Source organism: Labrus mixtus, chromosome 20 (assembly GCF_963584025.1).
Source record: "Labrus mixtus chromosome 20, fLabMix1.1, whole genome shotgun sequence".
Taxonomy (NCBI): domain Eukaryota; kingdom Metazoa; phylum Chordata; class Actinopteri; order Labriformes; family Labridae; genus Labrus; species Labrus mixtus.
Window position 1 is genome coordinate 2,630,838 of NC_083631.1, and position 15,013 is coordinate 2,645,850.

Sequence of the window (15,013 nt, forward strand, 5' to 3'; positions counted from 1 at the left end):
GTGACTTGTTTGGCGCTTTTCTAGTCATCTAGCTTTGAAGAGCTTTTACACTACACGTCACATTCACCCCTTCACACACTGATGGTAGAGGCTGCTACTTTAAGTGCCCATCTTTATTCACTGATCCCATTTATATGCATGCACACCGCTGACTATGACACTCAGATGCAATCCAGGGTTCAGTGTCTTGACCAATGACACTTCAACATATAGCTGCAGGAGCTGGGCATCAAACCCCTGACCTTCTCGTTAACAGACGGCCTACTCTGAGCCACAGCCATTTTTTTTACTTGTCTTTCAATCAAATACACGGGGAACAATTTAAATCAGACTTTAAAAAAAACGATCACTAGGACATTTTCCTCACTTCCCACAAAGGACTTCCATACTTTTGTCACTGATATAACTCTACTGACTAACTGCAGAAAGGTGGCAATAAAACACTTTGTCGTTTAAAATATTGTTCTGCTGTGCAAATACATGAAGATGGAAGTGGATTTAACAACATAAACAAACTCTCACACACAATCATACACACAATCCTACATCCTTTCTTTTAGCCCACCTGTTGTTGCTGTACCCCGGCGGGGAGCTACCATCATCCAGCCTTCTGTAGTCAAGACTGAAAGTGATGTCATGAGAACCGTTAAACAGCCCTCGCTGACCTCCAGCACATTACAGCAATCTACTGGCCATGCAGAGGCTAGGCAGTAAACCTTCTCACACACACGTCACACACAAACACACACAAATGGGGGCTTGCCTTGTTAGTCGAGGGCATCTCCACTCGACTACATGTTACTGTGAGTGCTACACCAGGGACCATGTGAATTCAACCATGATGACCTCTAAACCTCAAGCAGATACACACCACAAAAAGACAATAAGATGCCTCAAGTGTGCAAATAAGTTCAGTGCATAACAGCAGTCAAAGTTAATTGCAGTAAAACATTAAAAAAGGCTCTGTCTGATGCTGCAGGCTTCATACTGACATTCAAACAGCAGACATAAAGTTCATCTGTCAAGCAATTATGCACGTCTGATTGACTTGGTCTGGGGGGGGGGTTGTTGCAAGCAGGGGGGAGAGGTGGGCAACTAGTACGACCTTGATCATTGTGGTATCCACGTCCCCTAGAGGGAGACACATGTTCTGAAGTGGCTAATTGGCATGCTATATCACACTGATGCACCGCTGCTCACAACATGTGGCTCATTATAGGAAACACTCAGATTCAGTGGCAGTGAAGGGGAGGTGATTCTGTAGATTTTTTTCAAACGAAACTGAAAGGACTTTTCTTTTTTTTGTAAATTAACAGAATCACAAGTGTTCCCGGCACAACATGCAGCACGTAGTTAATCGCAGTCACAATGCCTGTGGTGAGACGAGGGTTATCAGCTAAGGCTTAAGGTATGGCTAGAACAGGTTTGAGAGAGGAGGGGTACGTACTTAGCAAAGCCTATGAAGTCCTCATGGTTGGTGTTGATGTAGGACAGTTCAATGTCAATCAGCAGCAGAACCTTAATGAAAGGCAGAAAATCATGATTAGGATGCAGAGATCTCAATTAAACACAACTTACAAAGTGTTCACTTCTGGTATCTAGCCACTCACCTGATCCTTAGTCTTTCCTTCTCTTTCTCTGACATGGGAGGTAACAATCCTCTCAGTCTCCTCTCTCAGTCTGGGGTAGGAATTGAGCTGAAAAGCAACAGAATGCAAAACTGCAGCACTGAATGGAGACACCCACAATCACACACTGACATGTGAGCTCGTCTGAGTTAGACTTACCAATAAGTATCAGAGAGAAACAGGAGTGAATAGTGAGAGTAAGTGAGAACAAAGAAAACGGAAAGAGATAGTCAAGTGACATTTTAGTGCCACGTGTATCCAAACAACCAAAGACCACACACACACACACACACACAGGTACAGACATTAAACTCTAAATGACTGTCTGCTCTGCAAAGCGGTTATTACTATCAGCCAGAGATGACCTCATCAATTCCGAACCAATGAGGTAGTAATGTGAGCTTACACTTTCCTTTGCCATGCAAGGCAAATTAAAAGTATCACCCAGCACATTTTATGTTTTAAACAAATTTTACCACTTCCGAATTTCACAACTTTTTAATAAGTTCAAGAGTGTCATCTCGGACTCGATTAGTGAAGACTGGATGAGAAGGGGAGAGTGACAGGATGGGCTGAGGCAGAGGTAAACCTGTAAGGCGGAGGATAAGGATGGCTGGATTTCAGTGCGCCTGTCAGCTGATTTTAATGAGTGCAAGGCCTTCCTCTATCCACAAGATGGCAGTGGAGCACTGTTGCTATGGAAACACCCCATTCAAACTGCCACTGTATCCATTGAGCCCTCAGGTTATTCCTATCATTCCTCCCTGTGACATCACCTGCTTTCTGCCTGGTTCAACAGATAGCAAGTTGACAGTTTGCCATGGGTGGGTCGGCAGGGGAAGGGTAGCCGGGTTCGGCTCCGCCAAGACTGACGGAGGGGAGCGGGGTCTTGGACAGGGAGAGAGGGAGGCAGCCATGCGGTGGTGCGTACAATTTAAATACTTAAATGAGATGATGCTGAAATATACAGCAGAGGGAGGCTGGCTGGTGGACATTTCAAATTGGGCTTACAAGTTAAGACATGATTTGCACATCAGTGCTCAATCTGAATGGTATGGAGAGTTTCTGAAGTGAGAGCGGAGCAGTGATGGGACAATACACATATCTGAGCACTGAGAACGGTAATGTAGTGGGATGGAAAGGGATTTCACTTTGTGACCATTTTACTGGGATGTCAGTGATAGGCATTTAGAGAAAAAAAGGGAATCTCTTTTTCATGCCATCGCCCCAGCGGTTGTGTCCCTGGTTACCTTAACGGCACACTTCATGACGAGTGCGGTGAGCTCGGACACCACAAGGTCCACGCATTTGAGGCTGGGTTCTTTGAGTTTGAGGATCTGCTTTTTGACTATCGCCTCGAAAGCCAGGTCAGGGGTGAAGAGCCCCGTCCTGAACGGTCAAGGGGTCAGATTGCATTTTGTGTTGGGGATAGAGAGGTAGAGGAAGAGGTAGGTAGATATTAAGGAAAGAGAAAATGAGGGCAGCCAGGAAAGAGAAAGAGAGAAAGAAAAGGAGAAAAAAGTCTTTGTTCAGTTAGTCATTTCTAGTTGTTGACAAACAAATCAAACAGTGTGAATGGACAAGCCACAGGTTTGTCACAGCTTCTTCCTTGACGAGCCAGTTCCTCTTACACTACATCAATATTAAAAAACAGTCAATGTGGAAGTCATCGCCAACCTGATCAACGTCTGCTTTTAGCAACACTTTTCTGACTGGCTATAAGTACTAAGCTGTGAGACCTGCAGCTTGTCCAGGAGAGACCAGAGATGTTCAGACAGTCCTTGAAACATCTCATATCTACGGCGACACGTCCACCGTCACAACACTCCACAACACGACAGCACTGCCTGCACACAGAGCTAACAGGGCTGGGCTGGGCTGAGGGCAAACTGCACAGAGTGTTTCTTAATTATTATTTTTTTTAATACTACAGCTAAAGCGACCAGTTGAGACTTTTTCAGATATTTTAAGGAATCTGCTGGCTAATACTCTGTGTCAGCGTACCCTCTGCTATACCCATGGCTGCCCTTGCCCCATGCCTTGGCTGGGTCGGGAGATGCTGGACACCTGCAGTACCTTGTTGGAGCACTGCCTGACTGTGTTGATGAGCTCCTGAATGACCAGATCGATACATTTGAGACAGGGCGTTTTCAGCTTAACGATCTGCTTTTTCACGATGGCCTCAAACGCCAGGTCTGGAGTGAACAGCCCCGTTCTGAGGATTGCACAGAGAGACAGAGGCACAGCGGCAGACAGATGGGACGGTTAACACACACATAGGCTAATAACAGATGAAAAGACAGACGATTAGGTGCACATAAGACAAATAGGTGGCTGAGGAGATCTCCGATCATGGGGAGAGAGACAAACACTTCAAATAAACCGAAACAGGGCTAACAGACAAAGTGAGAGACCAGTTGTAAATGTTATTTAAAACAAAACCACTAATGAGATTTGACAGACAGAAGAGATAAACATGACAATGTTAACACAGGAGACAAAGATGGGTGATGTTGCAAGGAGGAGATACGAGGAATGGTAGAACAGTGAGGAGAAGTAGAATAGAGGAAATACATAGTACACACAACAAAAACACTTATCTGAATACCCGTCTTGGAAACCTATTTTTTAGTCTGTTGTTCACAGGACTTGATTGTTAAAAGTTTAATCATAGAAGAACCGCCTCCATGAAATAAGAAAAGTGAAACATGTGTGTAAGGCAATATTTAACACAAAAGCAGATTTCTACTCTATTGACTGCTCTGGATGCTTTGTAACAATGTGTGTGTTTCTTTGTCACAGCTCCACTTGCCTGACACCATGGACGTTCTTGATTGCGTGACTGATTTCTCGCCGTAGCTCCTTTTCATCAAACACGATCTGTGAGACAAGGGGATGAAAATGTAACAATACTCCCAGAAAGACGAAGAATCTTACATAAACAAAAAACAATAACATGTTGCATACGACACATTCTCTTCAAGCAGCACACTGACCTTGACCAGTTCGAATGGGAAGCGTTCATGGAAGATGCGGTTGATTTTGGCGCCTCCTGACAGTTCATTGGTGTCCACTTGGTCCCCCGAGCCCTCGATGCACTTCTCAAAGTCTACACCAAACTGCTGCACCATTCTGATGGGCAGAAATTTCATGCAGACAGTGAGAATAATCTTCTTGTATCCACAGCAGGAGTACGTCCTGTGTAAGAATGCTTTTCATCCATGCATGCAACATAATGTCTATCCGAGTCTACGGTGGTAATAATCATGGATCTGAACGAATCAATGTCTACAAGTTTGGACACCTGTCATCTGCAGATTCATTGCAAAATTTGAGACATGTAGATCATGGTGCAGATTTGTACTGAATAAAAGAAAAGGCAATGTTGTGTTTCAACCTGAAGTGTATTGACTAATGAAGTGTGACTCAGATGTAAATGGTTTTGCAGCTGTGGATGAACTGAATATAAAATAGCAAAGAGTAGAAAAAATCATTCACAGAAAAACTGCTGCAACACTGGGTAGTGAATGGCCACTCACTGCCATGAGCCATATCCAACCTAAAACTGACTTCACTGCACTGCTTTAACTGGCTTGATGGCAACAATTAGGTTGTGCATATAGCACGTGTGAGGTGTGTGCAGCACTTTAACCATAAATAATATATTAAAATATATATTTTTTTTATTGTTTGTGGCTTACTTTGATTGGGGGGGGGGGGGGGGGGTGTAACTGATAGCTTCTGCTAGTTGATGGAAAAACTATAATAATTTTCATTATATAGACAAATCAGATCTGATCTGTGACTCAATCGGAGATTTGTGATCTACTGCATCCCAAACTGTAACTGTTATAGAAACCCATCTCATCTCTGAAGCCCCTTATCTTTAAAACAATGAATGCGAGGTGGTCAGGAGCTGCTCACGTCAACACAATAATGTGTTTTAGCTTAATTATTAGGCTTTCCATTAATCAAGCTATTGTAAATTCTGAATGGCAGATTGTTATGAAATGTAACATTCATGTACACTCACTGCAACAAGGCCTTGGTCTTGCGTGTTGGATCATCCGGACGGAAGTTCTTGTACTCCTCCACCTCTTTCTCCAGAGAGAGGAGCTGACTCTGCAGCTTACTGCGCAGACCAGGCAGGGTGTCCCTGATGTGGTTGGTTAATTGCTAAGACACAGAGAGAAAGTTCTGTTCATTTCAGAGAATCAATGCAATGGTGGGGAGGTGGTAATACTCAATACTAATTGATACCAGACCTGGTTGAGTGCCTTTTGTAGATGGGGTGTGCCCATACGCTCTGCAATGTGTCTGTAGGCAGGGTGGGACAGGAAGAACTTTCTCTCTGCAGCCAGTGCAGCACGAATGTCCTTCCTCCCATCAATGTCTTTCTGACTGCGGTTCACCACACCAATGTAGCCTGCACACACCAGCAGAAATTCTCACTCTCAGGCCAAAAATAAAACCAGGAATACTTGTGTGTAAATCCTCACCTCTACGAAGTGGCAAAAGTTTATTTTCCAGGATGTCCTTTGCGTCCGTCCCTTCGTCCATCAAGTCCAGTTTTGTTAAAACTCCAATGGTTCGCATACCTGCACAAAGTTAAAGTGTGTAACTATTTCAATTTGAAACAACTTTTTTACCTGCATAACTAATGGTATTATAATACTATCAGAATAATAATGATAGAGTATACACTTTACTTAAAACAGCAAGACACACTGGGGAAAGAGAAGCTGTAAAATAAACCGTATTCACAATAAATGGTAATGAGAATGAATTGCAAAATAAGACGTAATGGAAATAACATACAGTTTTGAATGAGATTTTCCTGTTTCATCTTAAATGATATGAAAATTAAGCAGTGCCGTTCATCGATCTGTTAGAGCTGCTTTTTAACCTCTGCTCTAACAGAAAGCGACGTGCTTACCCTGCGGGTCCACCTCCTTGGCGATCTTGAGTGCGTCTGAGTTGGCCAGATCGGTGTTAGCAGGGGTGACGGCAAGGATCAGGCAGCTCTCCTTGGTGATGAACTGCATGAGCATGTCCCTGATCTGGTGCTCGATGTCTACAGGCTGATCTCCCACAGCAACCTTAGTCATGCCCGGGAGGTCGATCAGGGTCAGGTTCAGCACTGAGGACAGAAGAAATAATTATGTATACAAAAGAAATGTTTATGTTTGGCTTCCGGAGTGAAGAATTTCCTGAGGAAGTGAACAACTAAAAGCATGAAAATATCCTGACAAGATTTCCTCGTTAATGCCACTTATGTGTTCATTATCATGACTTTTAAACATAGATGTGTATACAGTTTAATTCAACACATCATGACCTGGATGCACATTCATAACGATGTGACCTCATTACCCAGGTAGTGATAGATTGGATAGAAATAATGTTAGTGTTATCATATGTATTTTCAAAGAAATGGCACATCACCATCCAGGAAAAAAACAGAGTTTATCCAGAGAGATGTTTTCTACATGGCAAGCTGAGACAGACAGTCCAGAGTTATTTATGAACAAGTCAACTTCATTTTCCTCCCTGTTCATAAAAACATCAACCACCAGCTATCCCCCACAATTTAACATGCTAACCAGTGTGGGTGAGGGTAACTTTATAGAAAGAGAAACACCCACTGAGTTTTAGTGCTTCAAAGTGTCACATCTACTGAAAGAGATAAACATGAAAATGTCAGATATGTTTGGATTTCAGAATTTCATGAGACGGGTCGCACAAAGAATAAATACATGTTTTTGACAGACATTCAATGATGTTTATAAAAGGAGTTAGAAATGTATTACCACCTCTTAGTGTGTGAATGTTTTACCACAACATTGTGTTTACAAATATCTTAAACGCACAGTGTTTAAATTCCACCACCAGGGGGCTCTCAATCAAAACTATCACAAAATATGTCATTGGGGCTGGTGGGGATTTGACGTAGCATCCAGTGTTTCCATGGCAACAAAAAAAAAAAGTGTCTGTCATGGCGGCGGCCACAACAAGACACGTCCCGTTACAACTATAAAATTAAGGATTTCTTACATAAGTGTTGGAAATATTTGAGTTAGTGAAAGTACTCAACAACAAATAATACATAATATAGGTTAAATCATTTTTTTATTAATTTAAATATTTTAGTGTAGAAATTCTACATATTGTACATTTAAAGATTATGAAAAAAAAATATTGGAAACAGAAAGAAACATTTGTATAGGACACTGTCTGTGCTGTTTGCAATACTGAAAAAATCCTTTATATTGGGAAAAAGTACATTTAATACGTATTTTTATATATAATATTGACTCAAAGTTCAATGGAAAATTGTTCTTCCTGGCTTATCAGATGCCAGGATTACATTATATTACATTTTAGGATAATCACCATACTGATTTACACAGTCATATAAAGGGCTTAAGACAACCAGATAATTATAAGAATAAGAAAATAAAATCTGTTATGGTTAAAACAATATGGTGTGTGTTTTAGGATGAGACTTGTGAGTCTTTACCATTTGGGGAGTAGACCCTCAGGTTAATTGGGATGGGGGAGATTCCTTTGTTGGAGCCCGTTATCCTTTCGGTCTCAGCCTCAATTTCTGACCGCACCTCATCGAAGTCCACAAACTTCTTCCCTTTGCAGTGCAGGAATTCAGCATATTCTAGACAGAGGGGCAGAATGATGTACACGAGAGGAGTGTAAAGATTAGAGGGAGAGAAAGACAAGGAGACAGAACGATCAGGCAGGAGGGAGATATAAATAATATAATAATAAATTAAAAGATGGAGGATACAAATAGCAGGCAGTGATCCTAGCTGGAGGCACTGAGACAGAGACAGAGCAGACATGACAGTGGACTTTGAGGCGGCTGTGCACAAGATGTGGAAACTCACCTGCTTTATTGTTGACCAGCTGCAAAATGAGAGGTCTGCGGGTAACAATGCCTGATCCACGTGGAAGAAAGTCCCTGAGAGAGAGAGAGAAACAACATGTTGAGGACAAAAACCAGAATTGTTGAGAGTAAAGAATGAAAAGGAAAATAAATCGAAAAAAAGGGTGGGAGGGGGGCATTGGGATTAAAACAGGTTGGTTTAGGACAGAAAGACACAACAGAAAGAGAGAAAGAGATAGAAAGAAAGAATGTTCAATGATTCATTATACTCAATGTCCATTTCTGTGCAGCGCGGCGTCTGCTAGATTGATAGACACGGGGGAATTTCACGCCTCCAACTAGTCTCGCAACAAATCAAATGTGACACGGTCATTTTATCTCATCATTAAAGCGTTAGGGAGAAATTCATGAACACCCACTCTGCTGTTACTGCAGGGAGGGTCTGTACCACAATAAAACTCCATTCACAGATGAATCTTTATAATCGTTCACTTTTATTGTTATAAACTAATCTCTAATGGAAAAACAGACTACAATCAGATATACTATCAAACTTTGTAGTGATGACATCACAACAATCAACTGTAAATGCCAGCCTAAAGGCCTACATTTAAATACACTTTATTTTAATTTGATATCTCAACCAAAACATACCAAACCCACATCTCAGAGGATGTGTGTTTTACTTTTGTAAATGTGTTTTCTACCGTTCCTGAATCTTCACCTTCACTCCTTGGCCTCTAATTTACCGGTTAACATCTCACAGGGGTGTGGATTTAAGGATTTCTTAGGTGAACTTTATAGCCAGGGTACACAATTCTGAGCTGTGCAATCATCACTGACAGAGTTGTGAAACTCTACAAGACCACCAGAGATAACATTTAAAAAAAACATTTGTGGAGAAAATATATCTGTGAATTCGCTGATAACACATTCTTTTTTCGACAAGTTATTCAGAATAAAAGCCCCCAATTACAATATCCTTGAAATGTTTTTATTGTGAAACAGTCACATCAGGAAATAGGGTGTGTTCAGCAGTAGCAACTTAATACAACCCAGGCTTCTGACAATTAAAACACAGGTAAGATAGGAAACTTAAAATCCCACAGATTCAGTGAGAAGATACAACAAACTAAGAGCTGAAAACACAGTGACTTATAAACATCTTTCTCTGCACTCATGCACACATGAGAATCACACAGGCTTGTTTGAGAGGGAAGGAAGGGGTCAGAGGGGTCACACATTAACATGTGTTCATCTGTGCACAAAATGAAACTCACACTTTCCACCCACATGGTAGTTATGACTCTCCTCATAAGCTCATATCATCTTAAAACAATTAACTGATCATCATGACTCTCAGTCGAGTCATAGCTGCATCTTAATCAGCCTTTGAGGACATAGCTGAATTGAAGACGCTAACAAGATTATTACTTTTTATTAAACTGAAGGCTTGTGTGTGAACTGGTGCTGTAAAGCAGTACGCATATCTCACAAGGTGACCTTGACCTGCTGCAAAAGTTACACACTGCAGTAACCAGGCGTTGAAATGTATTGTGCTAATGTCCTTTGAAACTAACATTTAAAGGTGAAAAAGTTACATATTGTTGCTTTTACACACTTTTTGCCTCTGCTTTACCCAGAGAATTTCACGCAGTACCATTTTACTAAAATGTCACATATTATACTCCTTTTGAACAAGTTTAAATTAATCTCACAGGACTCCAGAACATGTCTGTGAAGTTTCTTCCACTCTCATCCTGTATCTGATCATGCCTATAAACCCCTCTTCACAGCCCTGCTCAGAACAGGCTGTTTCTGTGTCTATAGCTTTAAATGTAAGTGATTTGTGTTCAACCAGCTCCTCTGTAAGGGCTTGGTAGCTCTGGCTTACACCATGCCCTATAGTTTACAGTGGAAAGGCAGACTCAGGGCAGAACTAACACCTTGCTGTGGGAGTGTCACCCAGCTGGGGGAGGGGTTACTTCCAATTGTGATGTCACAAAGGGGAAATCTCCAAACAGCCCCCCCCCTCCCCCAACATTTCCTGTCTCTCTTCAGCTACCCTATCCAAAAAAGTGTAATTGTTCAACAATGAACAAGTTTTCAACAGACATGTTCTGATGCCATTTTTTACATCCCAATATGTCTTATGTACATAAATGATCTCGTAAATTAATGTACCAGATCAGTACATTGAATGATGTACTGAAGACATATTGGGATGTAAAAAATGGCATCAGAACATGTCTGTTGAAAACTTGTTCATTGTTGAACAATTACACTACCTCGTTTATTGTCTGTTTGAAGGACAGGCCCATCCCTTAGTTTCAGCTGGCCGTGGTGTTTGTGTAAGCCTGGCCCTGGGCTGTGTCAATACAGGAGATATTGCCACCATAACATCTCACTACAATAGAAGGTGTCTAACTTCAACTGAGAAACATGCAGTATGCTACTTAATTACACAATATCATGCATTACACAAAGCATGACACAAACAACAAACAAACAACATTGAATGCTTTTGGTGCGACAGTGCATTGTTAACACACAGGCCTGAAAGAATCAATGACAACCTTTTCTCACAGTCTACTGGTTTGTTTCTCTTAAAGTGACAGGGTGCCTGAGGAATTTTTAACCACACAGCCAAAGTTGCTTAGTCAGCCCTCCTTTAGATGAGGCTCTCCCACCCACCCAGACTTCTTCCCTCCTCTCCCCATTCAGAAGGCCTCTCTGCTGTTCTGCAAACATACTACATCTGGTGGCAATCACCAGCCCCACCCCTGGAAAGATCATTGCAGAGACTGAGCATGTCACTAACCAACGTTTGCATTTTCTTCCATACTTCTATACCTATAGTCCTGAGGGGACTATATAGCCTTTTTCACATATGCACTCCGGATAATATCTAGATATTTACAGGAGGACTTCTCCAGAGATTCTCCCGAACTAGTCGTTCACATATGCTCCTCACAGCGGGGGACTTTCTCTGTCAGAGGGGAGGGGCCGCGGGGGATTTCCCAACGTAAGACGTGACGTAAATAAACAACGCAGAAGTAGCGGCCGTAGCAACAGAGTCCGCTACACGACGTTATAATGAGAATATTTGCCTTTATATCAATGCTATGTGTAATCCAATGGAATGACAACATCCACAAAAGAGTGGAGAACAACATACTGACGAACAGAAAACAGAATGCAGACGTTTAATTACGTGCACAGAGATCGTAGTGGTCGCGTGCAGACACTTTAGGCAGTCACTGTCTATAAACGTCATTCTCTTTTCATTGGCTCAAATTGAAAATCTCCGGAGTGTATGCTGCCGCGTTCAGACATCAGCTCACTCGAATATTCTACGGATAAAATACTAGGGGTCTGGCCGGAGAAACTCCGGGTAAAGTCCGCGCGAAAAACATGGCTGTTTGCGTTCACACATAGCCTAAAGAACCTCCTGGTAGCCAAATCTCCGGAGTTTTTCAGGAGATTTCCGTATGTGTGAAAAGGGTTTATGGCAGAGCTCTGCCTACTTGCTGACTTTAGACTGGACGCAATGTGTCAACCACAGGGCAGGAGAAGAAGAGAGAGGAGTGTCATACTACTAGTGCCGGCAATTCCTAGACTGTAGTCCTGTGGTCAAACAGTGGGAATGTTCAGGAAGTTCCTTACATCAGCAAAAAACAACAGGTCTGGGGGTCAGCACTGTTGCTGTGTCATGCACATAATGTGAAGCATGCAGGCATTTGTCCACATGGCCACAGTATAGAAACGTCTGGATGAGGAACAGAGGGTAGGGGTTCAGGGGATAAAAAAACAGCTATAGGTTGAGGGAAGGGAAAAACTAAACTCACATTTGGAAAATGATGGTAATGTGTGCAAAGTACCGGTAACAACTAGAAACAACCTTTTAGAAACTGCTCATAAAGATGCACCTCTCCAGTTATAGGCAAGTTAGGCAACCCTTATTGGATTCTCATCAATCAAATGCCAGCTCACTAGCTCAACAAGTGGCTACTGGCAAGAGTTCAGAGCAATAAATAAAAGCATTTTCATATTTTCTGTAAAAGAAGGACCAGGAATCATATTCTGAAAAGCTCTATCCCAAGAGGCTATATCACCAGTGCAGAATTGAACCATTCAGTCTCAATCACAAGAATCGGATAAGCAGCAGTGGCATATTGAAGAGAAGCAAGAGGCAAGGATTCATTATTGATGCCCTGTAAATGATAGACGAGGCCGAGCAGATTGTGTATCATTTCATGCATTATGAATAGCCAAGCAAAGAGCATCAGTCTGTGAGCCTCCCTCCCTCTAACACAAGAAAAAGCAAAAGCAAAGGGAGAGTAGGGCAGAGAACAGTAGAGCCAACTCCCCTCCCCCTGCCTCCTTGCCCCTGCAGCCTCTGCCTCTTTCAGAGCAAGTCTGAGGAGCCACAGCTGATCCTCCTCTTCCTCCACAGACAGAGGCCTGGGCAGGGCTCGTTTTCAAACATGGAAAGCAACGTGTGAAACTCTGAGGTCACAGAATGCTCTCAAGGGAGGGTATAGTAGACAAAAGTTTGTTTGTGGTTTGGTGGGACTCCTCCCAAGGGTCTTTGGTGTAGCAATGAACATATAATTATGGCTACCCGCATTCCCGCACTACAGTCTGTCACTGTGGGTACCAAGAGGCATCATCTGGGAGAAAATCCTCTTCAAACACTACCAAAATCCAATTGCTAAGTGGAAAATCCCCTTACTCTTGGCATTTGGCTGTCTACTTCTTCTTCACAGTGATGTGTTCTTTTCTGCAGACAATCTAGCTTCCAGACTGGCAGCCATTTCTGTTCAAATGCACAAAAATATATTTTCACCATCATCCTGAAGTAGGTTCAATGCTACAAACAGAGATGGTAGAAATGAATATAGCAACAACAGTCATCTAATAGGTTTAAGATATGCTAACATAGCATCTTCTTGCCTCTGTTTGAACACTTGAAAAGCCCCTGCTATCATTGTAGACTACTAACCACAAATTTGATAACAACCTCCACCCAGGCCAGCTTGCAGTACTAGATATGAACTCTTTGCTCCTGACTGGGACAAAGACCTCACAACACAGCCAATAATGGAGAACCGCCAAAAGTAAGGCCTGCAATAGGTTGTAGTTAAACAAGCCGACAACATATTCACAAACACACCGAATAGAGTAGAATACAGACGACAGAAATGTTCACAGAAACATGAGGCTGATGAGACAGAGTGATTTGATTAACTTCTGTCCAGCAAATATGCAGACCAGCCAGCCAATGTAATCTGGTCTCTCCAGTGAGAAAGTTTAATAGAAAAAGGCATGAAACGAATCAAAAAGATAGGCTGAGAAGCACAGAGAGAGATCTCAATCCCACCTGACTGCCTGAGCTGATTATCAGGACTGCAGTAACTACACTGATAATGTGGTCTTGTCCTACTTTAACTATTCACTTACAACCAGGAAATGTAAAGCAGAAACCGAGCAAACACAGACAAAGATACTGAGACAACTAAACATGTGCCTGATGAGTTAAGTGAAATCCCATGGCATCCATATCACATCACGACATCAGCTGTGGGTTCACAGTGGAGAAAGGAGGAGCACTTCTACTCAAGTCTGTGGTCTGAAATTTGTCTTTCAAGGCACAAACTGACTCTATTTCTATTGTCAATGCTGAGTAAAAATGCAAAAGGGAAAGAGGTTTTAATTTTCATGCCTGGGGACAAGAGAATGAAGCCAGCCTTTCACACACAACATAGACCTCACCAAAGAAAACCCACTGAGTACCAATGACTGATGGTAACAGTAGCTCGGTCTGTACTCATTGTGTAAATTGGCGCACAGCGAAATCGTTTTGTAGAAGTGTTAACTAAAATTCAAGTAACTTGTTTAAGATATTGATCAGCTCCTGGGCTCAAAGAAGCCCTCAGATAAACAATGAGTCATGTCAACATGAACACGCCTGTTGTTATAGTGATATACAGCACCTCCCAAGTGTTTGAATTGAGTTTATTTTTATTGAATATCGAGTCAGGGACAATGCAATCTAATACAGTTTCAATACGAAACATGAAACTGATGTGCTGCACTGAGAGTTTTTAGCTATAGCTAATGTTCTGTAGCTTTAAGTTCACCTGAACAGTGGCAACATGGATACACTTCTATTGTTCTGATAAAAAGAAAGCTTAACACACCACACACATACTTCATAACAGGATGAGCATGTACAAGTGTGAATGCCTCAGCGTTTGTGGAAAGTGCTTGTGTAACTTTTTAGAAACTGGGCGTATTTTAGCACGGTCTACAGGCAGAAAGGGGAAGGCAATGAAATGACATCGTCATGAAAAGTCTCAGTAATCAAACTTTACACATGTCAAGTCACTCTCCCTCAATTTTAATTTTGTTTTCTCCTGATTGATTTTAAACTAATTTTCCTTCACTGTACTGAACTGCCTCTCCATACCTGCCTGTTGAC

The 15,013-nt window shown here is 42.0% G+C and overlaps 1 protein-coding gene across 7 annotated transcripts in view; it reads right to left on the bottom strand.

Annotated features, from left to right (window-relative positions):
• Positions 1-15,013, bottom strand: part of dnm2a (dynamin 2a) — a 30,747-nt gene that overhangs the window by 13,584 nt on the left and 2,150 nt on the right. For 4 of the 7 annotated variants that reach the window (XM_061065387.1, XM_061065386.1, XM_061065384.1 and 1 more), the window contains exons 2-13: positions 8,531-8,604; positions 8,149-8,298; positions 6,565-6,768; positions 6,128-6,226; positions 5,894-6,054; positions 5,662-5,804; positions 4,625-4,760; positions 4,441-4,508; positions 3,705-3,843; positions 1,611-1,697; positions 1,448-1,518; positions 566-622 (exon numbers count right to left, since the gene is read on the bottom strand). In XM_061065387.1, the coding sequence (XP_060921370.1) occupies positions 566-622; positions 1,448-1,518; positions 1,611-1,697; positions 3,705-3,843; positions 4,441-4,508; positions 4,625-4,760; positions 5,662-5,804; positions 5,894-6,054; positions 6,128-6,226; positions 6,565-6,768; positions 8,149-8,298; positions 8,531-8,604 (1,389 nt within the window). The remainder of the gene's footprint in view (positions 1-565; positions 623-1,447; positions 1,519-1,610; positions 1,698-3,704; positions 3,844-4,440; positions 4,509-4,624; positions 4,761-5,661; positions 5,805-5,893; positions 6,055-6,127; positions 6,227-6,564; positions 6,769-8,148; positions 8,299-8,530; positions 8,605-15,013) is intronic. The other 3 variants (XM_061065390.1, XM_061065388.1, XM_061065389.1) reach the window with 1 other exon arrangement.